Source organism: Girardinichthys multiradiatus, chromosome 3, assembly GCF_021462225.1.
Source record: "Girardinichthys multiradiatus isolate DD_20200921_A chromosome 3, DD_fGirMul_XY1, whole genome shotgun sequence".
NCBI lineage: Eukaryota > Metazoa > Chordata > Actinopteri > Cyprinodontiformes > Goodeidae > Girardinichthys > Girardinichthys multiradiatus.
This window is the reverse complement of record NC_061796.1, coordinates 16098085-16116462: the sequence shown is the minus strand read 5'-3', so window position 1 is coordinate 16116462 and position 18378 is coordinate 16098085. Positions and strand designations below refer to the sequence as shown.

At 40.6% G+C, this 18378-nt stretch overlaps 1 protein-coding gene across 1 annotated transcript; it reads right to left on the bottom strand.

The window, feature by feature from the left end:
* Positions 1 to 790: 790 nt before the first annotated feature.
* sall3a (spalt-like transcription factor 3a) lies at positions 791 to 18087 on the bottom strand. The gene is made up of 4 exons (XM_047360568.1): positions 14731 to 18087; positions 3534 to 6689; positions 2997 to 3328; positions 791 to 2460 (listed from the first exon to the last, which is right to left on the bottom strand). Exons 1-4 carry the CDS (start codon positions 14810 to 14812, stop codon positions 2029 to 2031), a joined length of 4002 nt encoding a protein of 1333 aa, XP_047216524.1. The 5' UTR covers positions 14813 to 18087; the 3' UTR covers positions 791 to 2028.
* Positions 18088 to 18378: the final 291 nt, after the last annotated feature.

Genomic DNA, 18378 nt, shown 5'->3' with positions numbered 1-18378 from the left:
TAGCTGTGACTTTAAGTCTTTATTTTTGCCTTGCGTTGTTTCAGATATTAATAAATAGAAATACTGAGAAACAAATGGGTTATGAAGTTACTTTTACACTTTGTGATTTCATAAGTTTAATTAATAAAGCCTGTCCATTTTTTATCTTTAAAGAAAATTTGATTTACCAATATGTTAAATAATGTTTCACATTGATACATTTATTCACACAGATGTTAGAAAGGCTTGATTAGCTTTGAGCTGTAACTGTGTGTCTTTTCTCATTCTAGTAATAAAACAAACTAATATCCACAAGTACAGATGCAAACATAATAAAGTAAAATAAATTGCTATTTTGTTCAGTTTATTTTATTTATTTCCAAATCTAAAAAGCCTAATGAAAAGACAAGAGATAAAAAGACATTAAATACATTTCCAATATGCTTTTAAAATGAAACTTTTTCCAGATAAATCTAAAACATGAAAAAACACAATTATAATATTATTATTCAGTAATTTGTTTTAAATCTTTTCAACTAATTTGTCATGGTATTTTATTGTGTTATTATGAAACAGTTCAGCTCAAAATTTATAGGGAAAATTCACTGAAAGTTGATTGCACACTAATATAATGTAACCAAATTACAAAACAATCTTTTTAATACTTCTGATCAGTAATAAGAGGAACAAAAATGTATTTTCATTTTGTGATTATAAATCCCCTACATTTTGTGTTATATTTTCTAAAAGAAAATATGTGACAAATAAAAGAGAAACTCCACAGGAGATAAAGAGACCATTCAAACACACACCTGTTTTCCTTTTTTATTTGAGGGAGGTTTTGATTGGGCGATGAGTTTGCACTCTGACGAGTTGCAACAGATGCAATAACAGAGAACCGACTCAGTCAGCTGGAGCAGTGGTTTGCTGAAAACAATGAAAACAGCACGTGATAGATAGCTCAGTCAAAAGGTTAACGGTAACTCACAGACAAAAACGTCTTGTTTTTAAAAAGTGCATTCACAAACATGACAAATAACTCTCAACTCATGATGTCTATTTTATGGGATACAAAATATGCATACCTGTTTTAGATTTGTCTGTATTTCTATACATAGATATTTCTTCAAAAGGTTTGCCTCTTTTTTTCCTTCTTTTTTTTTACAAAGGTTAAAAGCAGGGTTGTGTTCATAGCAGCTTTGGATATCTCTTGCCTCCTTATCACATGGAAAGATACACATAGTGTCAACAGATATCCAAATAAAACCTACAATTTTTCTCTGTTGGTCAACTTAACTGACATACTGTATTTATTACCAGAGATATTCATCAGTGAAGCCTGCTGTTTATAAAAAACAAATCAATAAAATGCTTGGGCTGTTAAATATATTTTTGAATACCCGCTTTTTTTGTCAATATCATAAATACTAAAGACACGGGACCACATTATAAGACAATGCTGAGAGACTAAATGTAAAGATTAAAATAGTTCAAACATTATTTTTTCAAGTTTTCTAGTTCATGAGAAAAAAAAGGTTGTATCAAGCGAGCACGAAAACACTAAACTTCGGTCTTTTCTTTAGTCTGGTCATGGCCCTTATATTTAAAAGAGCAACCGCTAACAGGGCTGCTGGACAAAAGCCAGACTGTCTTTAAACAAAACTGTTTTTATGTGAGTTTGCCCTGTCCATAAAAGATGCTTGCCCATTATCACTTAGGCAGGATCCTGGTTTCCAAAATAATTCATAAAAGCAGTCAAACATACCAATAAAAACAAATAAGTACCATGCATATCTTGCAAGACGACATATTCTCAAACAAGAGACAAAGTTTTCTTTGTATAGACGAAATATCAAGTGAGAAGAGAATGGTGAAAGGCAAATGCCTCTAATCAATACTAAATACCATAATTCCAAAACCAAACAAAAAAATTAATCTGTACACAGAGAAGTATGGATGAGTTTAGACTGGATCAGCAGTTTTTTTTTTCTCAGTAATTTCCTCATCATACTTTAGTCTTTGCCAAACTGCTACAATACAGATAAGTCTTTAATTGATCCCAATCTCTTTGTTCTCCTCCATATATCTGGAAAAGGGTCGACTGGCTGAAACCTCCAGACCAGACTTCTCCATACCCGTGATGGGAGAGCTTCTGCCTGTGTGAACACGGTCCATGCCTCCAGACATGGCTCCCAATGAAGTGATTCCTGCCCCGCCGAGGCTGATGGGCAGCTGGGTGATGCCTCCATTCTGAATCACAGAAATCTCATTGTTCTTCATGGCTAGGCCATTGGTGATGGCAGCCGCGTACTGGTTCCAGAAGCCCGGGTCGACATTCATGGCCCGGGCTGCCAGATCCTTCTGAAACATCTCGCTGAACTTCATGGCATCCCCACCCAAAAGGGCCATCGGGTTCTCCACTGACAGGCGTCGGCCTCTACGGGCGGGAGCGTTGTTCCACATATGTGTTCCCATGTGAACCTAAAGTTAACGGCAAAATGACATAAATTATATAATACACTGTTGGCCTTTTTAAGTCAAAACTACAAATGCTACTTGAATAAAATGTTATGGCCTGATGCAATGAGCATCTCAAATCAGTCTTGTCCAATTCCAGTCCTCGAGGGACAGTATGATTTAGACATGCCTTTGCTCCAGTATAGCTGATTTACGTGACTGAATTAGTCAAGTTTGGTAGAGACCTGGTAATGAACTGTTTAATTTGATGCAGGTGTGTTGAAACTGGAAAACTACTAAAACGTGTAGGACCCTGCCCTTGAGGACTAACACCATTGTCTTACATCAAGTGAAATCACAAAATGATTCAGCCATCAGTAACTTTGAATATATGTTGGTGGTTTGACTCAATTTGTACTTTATCGAAAAAACCAACTGAACACCAGACAGACATTCTCCAGAATTACATGATAAATAGCTTACTAAGAAGATTTGCATGAAGCTAATGTGTATGTGTTACAATCAGAATGGCCCAATGTATTCAAATTGTTGGATCTCACCTTCAGATTGCCCTTTGTGGTGAAGGCTCTTCCACAAATGGAGCAGGCGAAAGGTTTCTCTCCTGTGTGTGTGCGCTCATGAATCTGAAGCGCACTGGCCGAGGAGAAGTTCTTCCCACATGAGTGGCAGTTGTGCTGCTTAGGAGTGCGACGTGGAGGCGGCTGCGCCAGCATAGGGTTGATGCTGGGGCTCATGGTTGTTGGAGGGGCTGCAGCTGGAACCTGAATGCCCACGGGCAGGTGAGAGTTGTTGCTCAGAGACTTGCCATGTCCATTCATTTCCATTTTGATCATGTTTGTTGCTGTACTGGCTAAATTAGGAGTACATAGTCCTAAAAAAACAAACACAAAGGTAAAATTTCAAATGTTGATGTATTAAATCTGCAAATGGTGTACGAAGCTAGTCATATGTTTCTGATAATTCTCTCTTAACTTACATAATTTTCAGTGTCCAAGATTGTGGTCATCTTTAATTTATCATTATTACAAAATTGCTAACATATAAGTTACATTTTATCTGATTTTCCTCAGACTCACCGCGATCTCTGTTCAGAAACAACATGTTGAAGTGGCTCTCCTCCTTGATGAAGTGCCTGCCAGGTTGAGTGGCAGTCAGGTCAAGGGCCCCGGTGCCTTCAGCAGCAGAAAGGGGAGACGGGGTCTCTGATTTTTCTGACTTCACTGTTGCCAAGCCCGCTGTATTGTTCTCATGGCCCTCCTCTGCTGTCAGAGCACTACTGCTGTTATTATTATTAAGTGTAGCAGGGGACTTGGATCGCTGGCTCTCAGAATGGCTGTGAACTGGGGACAAATGCTGCATAGAGCCAGAGGACTCTGATAATGTGGGGCTTCCCAAGCTCTGACCTTCAGCATCCCCCACAGCAGTCAGGGAATCAGTTGTAAAACAGACAGTCTCCCCAGGAAATCCGCTGCCAGTCTGTGCAGTCTTCTGGCCAAATGTGCGAGAAATATTGGCAGTTGAGTCAATCATCTTCATCTGGTTTTCCATTGCAGCAATGCTAGAAATGATGGAAGTTGGGGGCGAGCTCCCAGGTGAGTAAGGTTTAGAAGGGTCCACTTCTCCATCTTTTAAATCCACGTCATCATCCATAGCCTGCTCCATTTCATCAAGGAGGTCGTCATCATAGTTACTCATTGCGTCTAGGCCCTTTTCATCAAAGGACACATCAGTTTCCATCTCCTGCAGATTTTCAGGAACAGGGGTGTTGGGAATCTGGCCTCCCATGTGCATACGGATGTGTTGTTGCAGCACAACAGCATTGGTAAACTTTTTCTGACATATAGGGCAGGAGTGCTGAACTCGAAGTGGTGGTTTCGACCTATGAACACCAAAGTGTGTCTTTAGATTTCCTTTAGTAGTGAATGCTCGTCCACATATCTTGCATTTGAAAGGTCTCTCGCCAGTGTGGATACGGTAGTGCATCTTTAGAGCACTCTGGCAGCTTAGAACACGATGACAAATAACACACTGGTTGGGGTCGGTCATCTTCTTATCAATGTTTTCGACAAGCTGCTGCAACTTTGATGTCTCTGAGGTTTGCATAGAGTCTAGGAGTCCTCCAAAGGGAAACTTTGCCTTAAACTGGTCGGAAAGCATTGGAAGGATGGGATGGGAGACTGAATTGGAAGTGGAGTTGGGGCTACTGATAGGATCAATGATTTGGCCACTGCCTGACAATGTTGTGGATGGGACAGTGCTGGGAAGAACCGCTTGACTTGCTGTTGTGGTGATCGTGCTTTCTCCTGGCCTAATAGGGCAATTTGGGGACATAAGAATGCCTTCAGGTTTCAAGAGAGGAGGTACATCACTCCCAATGCTAGGTTTTGGAGAGGGTGAAGTAGTTGTCATGCCCGAGTCAGTAGCAATATTCGGGGACAAAGATGCACACTCACTTGAGGGTGGCGAAGGCCTTTGAGGAGACCTATTAAGTGGAGTGAGGCTTGGAGAATCAGAAAAACCTCCAATCATACTTGGTAGCGTTGGAGGCAGCTGGAGTCCAATCGATGTGGGGACAGTGGGGAGGACCGGTTTACTGTCGAGCCATGTGGTAACAGGTTTTTCTGGAGGCAACGACATGCCATATGGAATACCGGAACTTGTGGGCACATTGTCCAGGTACTCTGGTACAGGATAAGGGTTCATTTGAATGTGTGGGTATTTTTCTTTGTGCCTCTGGAAGTGGACCTTCAGATTCCCCTTGGTAGAGAAACGATTGCCACATATGTTGCATTTGTAAGGCCTCTCTCCAGTGTGGGAGCGCAGGTGGATCTGGAGGGCGCTGTCGCTTCCAAACACCTTGGCACAGAAACGACATTTATGCTTGAAGAAGGGGTCCTCAGAACTGGGCTTAGTGTCAAACACAGACACATTAGGGGGCTTTCCTTTTCTGTGTTTCATTAGAGCAGAAAGGGGGTCAAGTGCATTGGCTGTGGCTGCTATGCTAGCCAGTGGATTCGGGAAGATGACGCTGCTTGAAGAACTGTGAGGTATCAGTGGTAGACTGGAGGCAGAGTTCAGGAGGCTGCTGTGACTTAGTGAGGGAGGGGTGGTAGAGTTCCTTGGAAGAGCTGAGCTGCTGCTGACGCCTCCACCTCCTCCTGCTATGCTACTACTAGTGCTACTGATGTTATTTGAGACAGAGGATGAGCAGGAGGGATGTAGAGCTGGCAAGCCAGTAACACTTGGTGCTGAAAACACTGAATTATTTGACAATGTGTTTGGGACTGAGGAGTTAGACTGCTGAGTACTACTCTGTGGTGTTTGAGAGAGAGGCCCTTCGATTGCTGAGGTCAGAGGTGAAGGGCCTTGACCACTAAGAGTGGCAGGCAACCTGACAGGTAGCTGATGGACAGGGGGTGTGATGAAGTTATGTAAATGAAGCTGGTTTGCAGCAGGAGGGACACAGGAAGATACAGACCCTTGGTTTCCTCCAGCACTGCTGTGATGGTGGTTGAAAGCAGGTTGTGACGTAGACTGTCTGTTCATGACGGCCACTTGACTTCGAATTTGTTCTATAAGCTGCAGCTGATGAATCTGTTGCTGCTGGAGAGCCATAAGTTGGTCCAGGATCATAGGGATAGCCATGGTGGACACCCCACTGCCCGCTGCTGCCCTTACACTCTGCGAAAACTGGGCAACTGCAACACGAGTACCGTGCAGGGTCTCCAAGGTAACATTGGTGCTTGGCATGGTGTAGCTTGTAATTGCCGAAGGGACAACATCATTTAGCTGAGGTAGGGAGCCATCTGGCTCGGGGGATGTCATGTCTCTCTCTTCAGGATCCATATTTTTTACAGGAGAAAGCTCCAGCTCCATCTGCTCATCCTCCTTTTCCAGGACACTGACCCCATTTAAGGGATCTGTCTCTGGGATGTCATCTCCCTCACCGGCAGGGCTCTGGTGCCCTTCCCTGGCATCCTCACTGTCGTCTTGCTCACTGTTGCAACTCGGGATGGGTGAGGGCTCTGAAGGGTACTCCTGGGAAGGGTTAGGTGTGTCCTCATTGTCATTCACTATGAGCACAAGGGGGTTCTTGGTGCAGCTCTTTAAATGTTCACAGAAATCAGACCACTTGAAGAACTCAGCACAACACTTTTCACACACGTGAGTCTCCTCACTGCCGCTGCGGCTCTCGTTCCCGCTGTCGGCATCATCCAGCACATCACCTTGGGCTGCAAGGTGGAGAGAGGGTCAGGGGAGAGGATGAGGATAGGAAAGAGAGGGGGGGGGGGGTGAAAGAAGAATTAATGAATACATAATCAATAAAGAACTCACACATTTTGCAGTAGAGTGCAGCAAAGATTTAACCTTTGATTTTTTTTCTCTTTTAACATAACCAAAATCAATATTCTTTCCATTTTTTTTCTTTTTATGCTGAACAAATTACCCTAGTTCACCAACTCTCAAGACCCAGATTTGTGCATTCACACCCTCTCCATAGAGCCAGCTAATAATTTTCTTTGTGCAATCCATCAAATTATGAGGGCCTATCAATTGTGGATACTGCCGCTTAATGAAATTCCATAGAACCTATTGATTTCCAATATTTCATACAATTCACAGCTGCCTCATCTGTTGGGTACAAATAAGGACCATTAGGATTCCCCTCGGCTATCAACCTCAGTCATTTCCACCTGAATTTCAAATGCTCCAGCCTTTTCTTTTAGCACTGCAAAGGTAATATTTTCACCCTGAAAAGCATGAGACTCCAAACTTCCATTGTTTATCATCAGTCATCAGTTTAAATGTTGCTACAAATAAACTCTTTTTATTTAGTAAAAATGCAAAAACGTGAAAGAAATTAAGCATTTTAAAACAAATGCAACCCAAAGAATTGAGATTCTGCAAAACTAAAAGTTATTCTAAATATTCACAACACTTCAGATTTCCTTTCAGCTACTAACTTTTTCTTCCTGTCACTAGACTTTGTAAATTACATACTTGTGCCATGGCAGCAAAGTCAGTGATTAGTTACATATGTTTAATCACAGTTGTTGGAAGCCACTTCCTCTTCCACATGCAGTCCTCAAGAGTCAAACAAACCGGCACAACTCTGAACATGGATCCAGTTCACACTTGATCAAAACCAAGGCAAATGGCCTCTTGTGTAAGTTTAATTTTTTTCTCTTTAAGTATAGTTATATAGCATGTCTGTGTGTGTATAATGTGTACAAACATATTCCTTTAAACTTGGCATGGGCCGATTATCAGTGTCAAGATATACCAAGGCTTCAAATCAACAAACAACTTCCCTTTAGCTGGAAACCTAAGGACTTTCCTCTGGTTTTAGTTCTTTTAATGAGATGGCAGAGAAAGAGCTGGAATTTTTTCCTGCTGTATGGAGCATAGAGTAACTCAGCGGTCCTCCACCCCTACCTGTTGCTGCATATTGCTGGTCACCTCACTACTACACCTTTCCCTCGCTTACAAGAATGACAAACATGGCAATTGGGAAAAATTTTAGGTTGTAAAAAAACACACATCATGGTGTGGAAATTGAAGGAGCAGCACACATCACTCTTATTAAGGGGATGTTTTAAAACTACAACCAGGAAAGCTTTGTTAAGCCTCAGATTGAATGCTGGGCAATGGAGTAGATAGCCTGACAAAATAACCAGCTAACGTAACCTTGCTAGACTTGTGTTAATTTGAAGCAAAATGTATAATAGCATAATATTCTGCAGCATAAGCAGTTGAAAACTACCACTAAATTTAGCAAGTGTTAATTCAAAATTTTTGGTGAAATTATACGTATTAAAATTGAATTAAAAGAAACAAACATATTATAATCATAGCTAGAAATTAATGAATTAGCACTATTAGGAATAATTGTTGTTTTTCAGTTTTTTTAATAAAGGAAACGTGATATGGTATGGTACGCAGTTTTGTTTTAAACTAATCTGTAAATACCATCAAAACATGAAACTGTGGTATTATTGCACCATAAGAATCTCATGTAGGTATAGGTATGAAGTGCGTTCAATCAAAACATTCCTGGATTTTTTTTTTCTTCATGCCATTGGTATAGGCTATACCCTAAGATTGTTTAGAAAAGTTGTAATATAGCTAATATAGCTTTCTGTATAATTAAAGCTTTAAATACCCCTCATACAAACAGTCAATGTTTTTGCATGCTGACAACTTCTGCCATATATGTTATTCAATGAAAATGAAAATTTAAAAATCATACTATGAATAAAGCAAAGTGAGCCACAGTAAAACAGAACTAGAGGGGAGGTTTTAATTACAGTGCCTCATTTGTAAAGAAATGTATCAGTTCCTCTGTTGTGTGTGCCCAAAGCAGGTGGGGGGAAGGGGGCAGTGTCAGCGCTCTCATCACCACTGGATGGTTGAAGTGACAGTGAGGTATTCTTATTCAGGTAGAAAGAAATCAAAAACCCCTAAGAAAAGAATAGAAAACTAATGCTAAACCCAATTTAAATCATGCATAATTATTTTAGGATTTGCATCATTCCTATATTGCAATGAAAATTTTTGCATAATTACCATCATCTATTTGAATTGACTGTCATAATCACCCTTCAAATTAAAAAAATTTGTTCGGTCCCAAAACAAAACAAAACACAAAAAAAAAGAACAAAGACAAGGAGCCATCGCCTTGAAATGTAGTCGACACGTGACAGCAGGTTTAAAAGCTCCTTAACCCAGCAGCGGACAGCGCAACTCATTTCCATAATTGAGGGTTGAAAGGTCAACACAAATGAGCAGGCATTGTGTTGAGCTGATTAGTTATTAGAATGGTATTACTGTCAATCTCTTTTATTCATTCATACAATCACAAGTGGGGGCCTTTGTGTGGCTCTGACCTCACACACTTACACACACTGGCACGTTTTCCAAAGACAAAGAGTGTACTCAGAGACTGTGCATATGTGCAGAAATCGAGATGTAAAACATATATACACTGAGATATAGGCATGGATTTTTTTCTTCCTTTTTTTGCACAGGCCTGCTTATTCAAAACTGACCTATATTTAAAGTTTATCCAAAAACAAAAGAAAAAAAACAATTCAGAATTTTTTTTTTCCTCTAAAGGTTCCTTGTGAGTTTGATATTTAGCTTTTGCTGTTCATTGTTTGTACAATTAATAATATACATAAATGTATTAGCTAAATTAAATTTAGCAGCCTTCATAGCTCAAAATGTCTAGTCATTAAAACCTGTTTGCAGTGCCATTTTAAATTTTAGAAAAAAAGGACAAAATAAACAATAAAGACGCAGAAACGTGCTTCGGACTGTGTCAGTCTGAACGCTGCAACAGTTAGTCAGTGTTAATTACAGCGCTAAGATCTATGGCCATAAACCCCCTGAATGCTTTTTAGCCTCGAATGAAAATATCAGAACTTGTATGAGCTCATGAAAACAACAGCATTCGCGTTCGAGGCTTCGCTGTGCATCTGTCAGAATTGTTGCATCTTTGCAGCAAAAAGGTGTGTGTTTGCAGATACACGCATGAGTGTCTGTGTGTGTGGAACAGTATTGATTTTCTTAGGCCTATAGGATAAGAAAGGGAAAAAATTCAATCTGTTTTTCATTCCTTTAAAAGTCTTCATTCACCCAGATGTAAATATTTAGCTGAACGCAGTCGATAGTGGGATAGTAGGCACTGAATCTGTGTCCACTTTTGTTTTTTGCTCTGCCGTGCAAACTGAAATCTCTAATCCGACATATAACCCCAGAGGTTTCTTATGCCTTTTTGCTTATTCTTCAAAAGACATACAGCAGGAGATTGACGAAAACAAGCGCCGACGTTCCTGTTTTCCCAATTCAATTAATAATAACACAAAAACAACAAGCGACACTTCACATCTGAGGTGTCTCGTTTTAAAAATCTAGAATTGAGATTTATTTGGCAGCTTGTTTTCTACATGAGCATCTGTGCTGTAATTATTCCTACATCATCCATTTCTTTCAAGAATCCGAGGACAACCTCACACTCCCAGAGAGAGAGATGATTCACAGCAAGTTCCCTCTCCAGCTAGGAGGAAAAAGAAAAAAAACGGCCTGGAGGGTCCAACAATGTTGGAATTCTGTAATTACATTTTCCAGTAAATGTTCTTTTTAAAATTGAGCTCCCACAACTCTGATCTTCCTGATAGCCATTTAAATGAAGATGTATTATAAATTACATTCAGGACTGAAAATATAGTCCAGGATGTTATGTGTGTGCTTTGCTTTATCAGTTTAAAATATACACAATATGTATTCAAATTAATTAAGGTTATGTGGGAAGAATGTGATTTTCTTAGGCTCAAGTTTTGCTATTAAACAAATACGTTCAGACCAGTGTCACGCCATTGTCATAATTATTTTCCTTTCACGTATATGACATCATTTTGTGTCTTGGGCATTAAACAAGGAGACTGATATCTGCGAGCTGACACCCCAGTGAACGTTTCCCTCGACTGACCTCAAAGAATCCCTCAGACCTGCCCGAGGCTCGACCCGTTCTGAGGCCGGCTCCGCACGAGTGTGCATGTCATCGAGTGGTGCAGTCATATCTGCAAACACACACACACACACACACCCACACACACACACAGAGGCCTCTTGTCATCCCCTGCTGATGTGGCCCAGCCAAAACATTAACGATTTGTTTGTGTAGGCATTCGCAATACAGTATTTAGTGACGGCGCTCCGTCCGGATGACAGCGTCGCTCGTCAAGATGGCTTTTCTTTGCCTGGACTTACAACACAGCGGGTGATAAGGAAGAGGAGGTCCTTCACAGCAGAAGGATATTTTATCAATTTATGTTCTTTTCACACTAAATATTTACAAAATCTGTTTTGAATGTTGTCTTATTTTAACCGATCATCTGTATCTTTTAATTCTGAGAAAATGTTTCATGGCCTGTCCGATTTGCAGCCTGAACCAGATACGGCCTTTATTGCTGCCATTAATTTCAGAAATTCATCTGTGAAACACGGAGGAATGTCTAATGTCCCTCCTTTTTGTGGAGTAACACTGCAAGGCAACCAGACCCACCCTGCCAGGACAGGACAGGACAGGAAAACAGAGTGAACATCTTTAGCAGGTGATCTGTAAGCTTCCCAAACATGCTCTGTTTCCCAAAGTCAAACAGTCCTTCCGTCTCCTGCCTCGTCCTTCCTCTCAATCCGGATCATGCTTGCTTGTGCTGTGTTTTCAGTTCTGAGTAGTAATTAAGACACAGCCATTTTTGAGTGCCTTCTTAAAGACATCCATGGCACATCCACGTGGGTGGCCCGCAGGCCTGCACCAAGTGGTGAGAAGGGATTAAAACAAAAGGCAAACAAAGCCCCACTGCAGGGGAAGTGGGCAACAACTATGTTGTCACTGTCAGCAGGGGTTTTAGCACTCTCTCCATATTTTTTATGTTGTACTCTTCTACAGCACAGGAGAACGTTCTAGTTGAATATTCTTTTTCTTTTACTCTTTTTCTGAACATTTTAGTCTTGAATAACTACAAACATGGGCTGCAAGAATGTTGTGGTTAAAACGGAAAAAGAGCATCATCTACCTTTTCTGTCCAATGAGTAGTTAAACAGGGAAGAACCTATTTCTCGAAGTTATCTTTGCACATCCTGTTCATGCCCTCTATAAATAAAGAACTTTTCTTGAAATCTTCTTACTTTACACAGTTTCATAAACGTGTAAAAGGAGTGATGGTGTGCTTCTCGCTCTTCCTCAGACACGAGTGAACTGTGCTGCCAAGGTCAGCAGCACGCATCTTCTAATTGTACAAAGAGCTTGACATCTAGCGGCAGGATCTGCCCGGCCAGGGACTACACAAAGGTTAAGTCAGCAAGCTTTGTAAAAGCACTCCTAAGGTGACTCCAACCCCCCCGTCCTTCCTCTTTCCATGCTACCACACATTCACTACCCCCCATGCCCCCGGGGGGTTTCCTTTTGGTTCTCTATGTTTTTGGGTGATGTAAGACATTAACGTGTCATCTTTGAGCTGCAGAGGCAAAAGTTCATCTGAAACAGACAAATAAGAAGATTTAAGGAGAAAATGCAATAATGGATTTTTATTTATTTATTTATTATGTTTTATGAAATGTGCTGCATGGACATCTATCAGGACCATTTTACATTTTCTCCATCATTACTCCAACAAATGGATTTTAAGGCTGAATCAGGCAAATCGGAACATTCAAGATTCTTCAACTGGAAAGACAGCGAATTGTGTAAGGCTAGTGATCAATAATGTTTGCCACAGCGACAGGGAGGGGAGAATCCGATCGTGCTGCGATGATACGCTGACAGTATGGCATTAGGCGCTTGTTGTGTGAGGTGGCTTTGGATGCGACGTGGCGTTATTAGGTTTGTTTAAGTGACTATGGGCTCCCTGTGCCATGCCAAAAGGCTTGAATTGTTACGCTGTTGCGTCTGGCCCCCTGAATACAAGCCAGCCAGTGTGGTGCAACAATGAGGAGAGGACATTCCATGGCCACTTCCAGGCTCAGGCACAATGGTATTGACAGGATACAGTAAAAAAAAATATGTTAAAGAAACAAAATCACAATTTGGGTTGAGAAAAATCCAATAAAGTTTACATTTGTTTCATTTGCTCCCAGTTAATTCCTAATCCATTTCTGTGTAGATTTTTAACCGAGACAGGAAGTCCCTTTTTCCCCATTATGGAATCCAACAGGAGAGAAACCTGATGGATGTTCTGTATCTCTGCCCAAAACTCAGAGAGAGAAAGAGGGGTCATCAGAGTGTCCAAACACTGACGGCAGTGTGTTTATGTTTTTGAGAATCTGAGCAGCCCATACACTACCCCAAAAAAACCCAACAAAAAACAAAGAGTAAATTGGACAAAAGCGCAAGGAGTCATTTATGTAACCCCCCCCCCCCCATACACACACACACACACACACACACACCTCCCCACACACAGCAACATTTCAACATGCAAAGACAGCCGCTCCCCTGAGATTACATCACGCATTTCTTTCCTAAAGAAGCCCAGAGAGATGTGTGTGTGTGTGTGTGTGTGTGAGTGAGTCCACAAGTGTGTGATTTTGCGAGTCTGTGGACATAATTGTAGTGATTGCTAATTTTTTTTCTTGTGATAAAGCTGTAATTTTGTGAAAAAGTTGCATTTTGAAGGTGTAATTTGAAGGCCCAAACCAAAGAAATTACAAAATTATGTATTTATTTTAAAGATATCTCAAATAAAATTGCTATGTTTTTTTTTCTATAATCATTTCTGGACTGCAGAAGAGCTTTTTTAATTTGTATTCTTATTTGCTTTTCGTTTAATTTTTTGCGCTATTCCTACTGTGCTCCAGCTGCCTCCAGACTTGACTTAAACTATAATATAATTATGTTTTTTGTTGGGCAAGCTGACGGATAAATAATCCATTTTCTCCATATGAGAAGGACAAGCTCTGTCAAGTGATCTTGTCGAGACTGGGAAGAAAAAAGGAACAAATCAAGTGTGGTAAATTTATGTGAGGGGTGGGGGGAGGCGAGGGGGTAGGGGGGGGGGGGGGGGGTAAACAAAAAAATATTTCCATGACAAAAACAAGGCTTCGACCTGCAACAGACTCCCGCATTTTGGCCCCTTCTTGCAGGGCGCTTAAGACAAAAGACACAAATGCGCGATCTAAAAAAAAGGAAAAACTTAAAAGTAAATAACATAAATTTGAGGCCTTACATTTATGTATTTCCACATTTTAAAGAAAGAAAACCAATATTTTTATCTATCTCCTGTTTGTTCTCAAATGTCATAAATGTAACAACAAAATAAAGTGTAAAACGCTTTGGATTTAAGAGTTTATATAGCTCCTACGTTAACATTTGCAACAAACTATCGTTAATCACTGTATAAAAAGGCCTTTTCCAAAAAAGGCCTCCTGCAAATAAAGTAAATGTTGTACATGTGAACGCTCTGCGTTCAGGCTACTTTAATGCATGCATTTGTTCCATTAATCCTAAAGGTCATCTGTCAGCCAACAGTCGATCATGATGCAATCTGTGCGACAATAAAAAAAGGAAAACTTTCCTGCAAGATAAAGGAAGAGGAACCTTTACGCCAATGCGTGTATCATACAAGATTTGTTATACATTAGAACCGCCTCAATTGGACAGTTTGATTTAAAAAAGTGTTTTATTCCTAAGAGAAAAGTTTAAGAAAAGCGCACTTCTAGATAAAGAGGAAGCACTGCAATATAGTTGCTCAGCCGATCAGATCCACTCACCGTGCTCGGAGATCACCCCGGTCAGTGCGGGATCCTCGTCCGACTTGAGGTGCTGCGGCTTGGCTTGCTTGCGTCGGGACATGCTGCTGCAGGCGTGAGTGCTCGCGGTGCTGTTTGCGCTGACTTGACGCTGATGTGTCCGCGCTGTGCAGATGCATCAGCGAAGAGCGTTAAAAAAATAAATTATATAAAAAAAAAGTTCACAAGCAGTCAGCGGCGCTTGGAAAGTGTGTGAGATGGGATGCAATCTGGGAAAATTAGCCAGTGTTGCCGCTCCTGTCGCCTCTGTCGCTGTGCGTCGGATTGCGCATGTCGGGATAATAATTATGATAGTGAATAATGCCTCACGATTAATGGCACCGTGTGAAGGTGGGGAGGATTGGCTGGGGTCCAGCGGACGCGCATTGGATATGGTAATGAGGGACGGACTGAGCAATTAGTTTTTTTCCTCCCCCTCAAGAACACAACACACCAAATCTCTCCTCTTCTGTCCCGTTCACAGGGAGCTCTCCAAACAAGAGCGCAGGGCTCCTACTTAGCTCACTGCCTCTCCGGTGTTTCTGATGCGCATCGCTCAGCTTTGATGGAGCTGAAAACTTCTGAAAGTCTCTTCTGGAACAGCCTGTCTCCCGATCTTGGCTCACGTCTTGCAATTTCTCTATCTTTTGCTCGCACCGAGGCTGAGCACACACCTCCTCCTGATTCCCCAAAGGAAGCGACTTGACCTGTGGTCTCTTTCTTTAAAGTTTTCTCTTGATGCGCACCTTTGCGCTGAAGAGGATATTTTAGTTTGGAAACTGCTGTTAAACCATCACCGTGTTGCTTCTTCTGTTGTAGCACAAATCAGTTCTCCTAAAACTTTGATGCGCGACTTCCGAAAGAGCGACACGTTCTTGACTCAGGAACAACTTTGATGGAAGCCTGAACTTAATTGTCCACAAGAAAGAAGCCTCTGCAGTCTACTGATCGCTGTGAAGCTGCTCCTTTGCTCCTCCTGCAGCCGTGTTTCAGCTCCCGGTTGCGTCCTTGTCGTCGGTGCGCTCTGCGAAAGTGGGCAAAAACGCACCGCAAGCGCTTGTTTCCTAGACGAAAAAACTTCGGTCACCGCGTCTTTCCCCTTCGAGATGCGAAGCCAACTTTGAAGTTAACTTCTGGCTGCCCGCTCGCAGCGTCGCTCGCTCTTGTTGCTGGGCATGGCTCTGCGTGTGCGGAGGGGACTGTGCGCTCTCTCTGTGTGTGTGCGAATGTGTGAGCATCAACCCCCAAGCAAGGGTTCAGCCCATTGCTCTGAGCCACCACTAGGATGTACCACCACGTTGCTGTTCAGTGGCTCGTCTAAGTCCTCCAGTGTGAACCACCCAGAGTCGACCACCTCATATCATACAGCGGGACTCTAAATAATTTGATAGGGTGTCATGTTATTCTGGGTTTATATGGAACGTTCTACACTTCCATTTTATTTTTGTGTACCATTATTACAGGGAGACACAGCTCTGCTTGTTTGAGGGTTGAAATAAAACATAATAGATAAAAAAAAGAAAATCAAATAATATCGTGAATGGGCCTATGTGTGGCCTTCAGTCGAGCCTTTTCCCCGTTTCTTCATTGGGCAAAGTTTGACATTAAAAGACGTAAAAAACAACATTAAGATATTAAAGTGGCAGCCTAACATTTTATTTATTTACTTTTTAAAACTTTCTGTTAAATCCAAATGTCCAGAGGCTTGATAAAATGGAAAAACAAGATACACGATTAGGCACTAGCAATATTGTGATGCATCTATTGATCTCTTTTAATTTTACAAACATATTTTACAGGAATTTCACATAATCATTATTATTGTTATTATTATTAATTGTATTACAAAACAAAACACATAGAAAATACATCTTTCGTGTAAATAAAAGCATTTTTAATAATACTAAATATATATTGTGTTTACCTTTTTTGCATCTGATTTCAATCCTTCAAAATGAACAAATTCCACAACAAATGCCTCCAAACAATAGATGTCAATGGAGGTTTGTTTGTGTGACTATTTCAGGTCAGCCATTCAAATTTACCCTAAAGAAATACTAAAGGTAAACCTGAATACAATTTTACTGAGGAGACACAGAAAATACAGCATTGCCTTCAATCCATTATGTGAAAATGTGGTTTATGCGTTGAAAAGATGTCTACTGACCGTCTAAATGCTTGTTAACTAAAAAGTTGTTAGGGTCAATTAAATGTGGCTAGCCAAACCATGTCACATTCTTCTTGTGGCTGATTATACAAAGTATGTTTCAGAGATGTGTTGTGTCTGAATTGTAGCGTCAAAACCTAAAAACTGTATTATTAATTTAAGACAAACACCGAATGTCCAAGGATCCATTCTATTTTTAGGCTATTTCAGGTCAGCCAATCATATTTACTCCAAAGAAAGACTGAAACTATGTGACTGAAAAATGAAAAGTGAAAATATCTATACATGAAGATGTTTGTTGTAGTCTAAATGTGGTTGAGAGAATTTAGTAAATCAAAGCAAGATACATTCTTCTCATTACTGGTAATACAAATATGTCTCCTGATCATATTTGTGTCTATCTTTTACCATGAAACTCTAGCAATTCCGCAATAAACTTCAAACACTAAACGTCCTGTATGCCTTTCTTATGGCTATTTCAGATGTGGTGGTCCTTCCCTTTATTTAGCCCAAAATTATGCATTAAAAAGTAGACTTTTTGACCTGTATGTCCTGCTCGAATTTAGCCTAAACAAAGACATTGAAAGTCAGGCTATGAAACTGAAGACTAGAGAATGGCAAAAACACATATTCAAGAAGATGCCTACTGATGTCTACATGTGGTTAAAATTAGTTAGGGTTTATCAAATGGGCTAACCCAATCTTGCCACCTTCTTCTTCCTGTTAACTTAAAATGTATCTCTTTAACATGTTTGTGTTCAAGTTTTAGCCTCAGAACCCCTCAAACTCCTCCAAAAATGTGGAACAATTGCTTCAGACATAGGACGTATACATTAACATGTCAAAGGACGTCAAAATGTTGTTGAAAAGTTGATGAGTGACCCAATGGGCTAACCAACAGTCAGCAAGTCCTGTTCTTTTTTTAGCCATAGTCAGGCTATTAAAGCTAAAAGATTACATTAATATCACTCAGCAGCAACATTACCTTCCATCTAGACGATCTAAAAAGGGTGAATAGATGTGTTTTGATGTTTAAATGTGATGAAAATGTGTAAGTGTTGATCAACTGGGCCGTACGAAGCATGATCCAGTCTGTTTTTTATTAATAATGCAAAATGTATATTTTGAACATGTTAGTGTCTGACTTTTATCCTATAACCTAAAGATTTTGCAATAAAAATGGAACAATCCATCCTAACACTAGATGCCCATCAGTATCTTTTTAAGACAGATTTTTGAAAGGTTCCTTGATAATTGGAGTTCCTGTCCACATTTAGTCCAGACACGGACATTGAAACTTAGATGATGAGCAAACTTTCATTGAATAGACCATATTGCCTTGTGTCTAAACATTGTAAAAATCTAGCTGAAAAGTGAAATGCTTGGTTAGCTGCACTTGACTGACAATGTTTCAGCCACATTTTTATATATTTTCACCTTTTAGCCCATTTTAGGACAGAAGG

Coding starts and splice junctions, on each gene's coding strand:
- sall3a (XM_047360568.1), bottom strand. CDS start 14,812: ATGTCCCGACGCAAGCAAGCCAAGCCGCAGCACCTCAAGTCGGACGAG. Junction 6,690..14,730: donor CGGGGTGATCTCCGAGCACG/GTGAGTGGATCT, acceptor TCCACCTTGCAG/CCCAAGGTGATGTGCTGGAT. Junction 2,461..2,996: donor CCACAAAGGGCAATCTGAAG/GTGAGATCCAAC, acceptor CGTTAACTTTAG/GTTCACATGGGAACACATAT.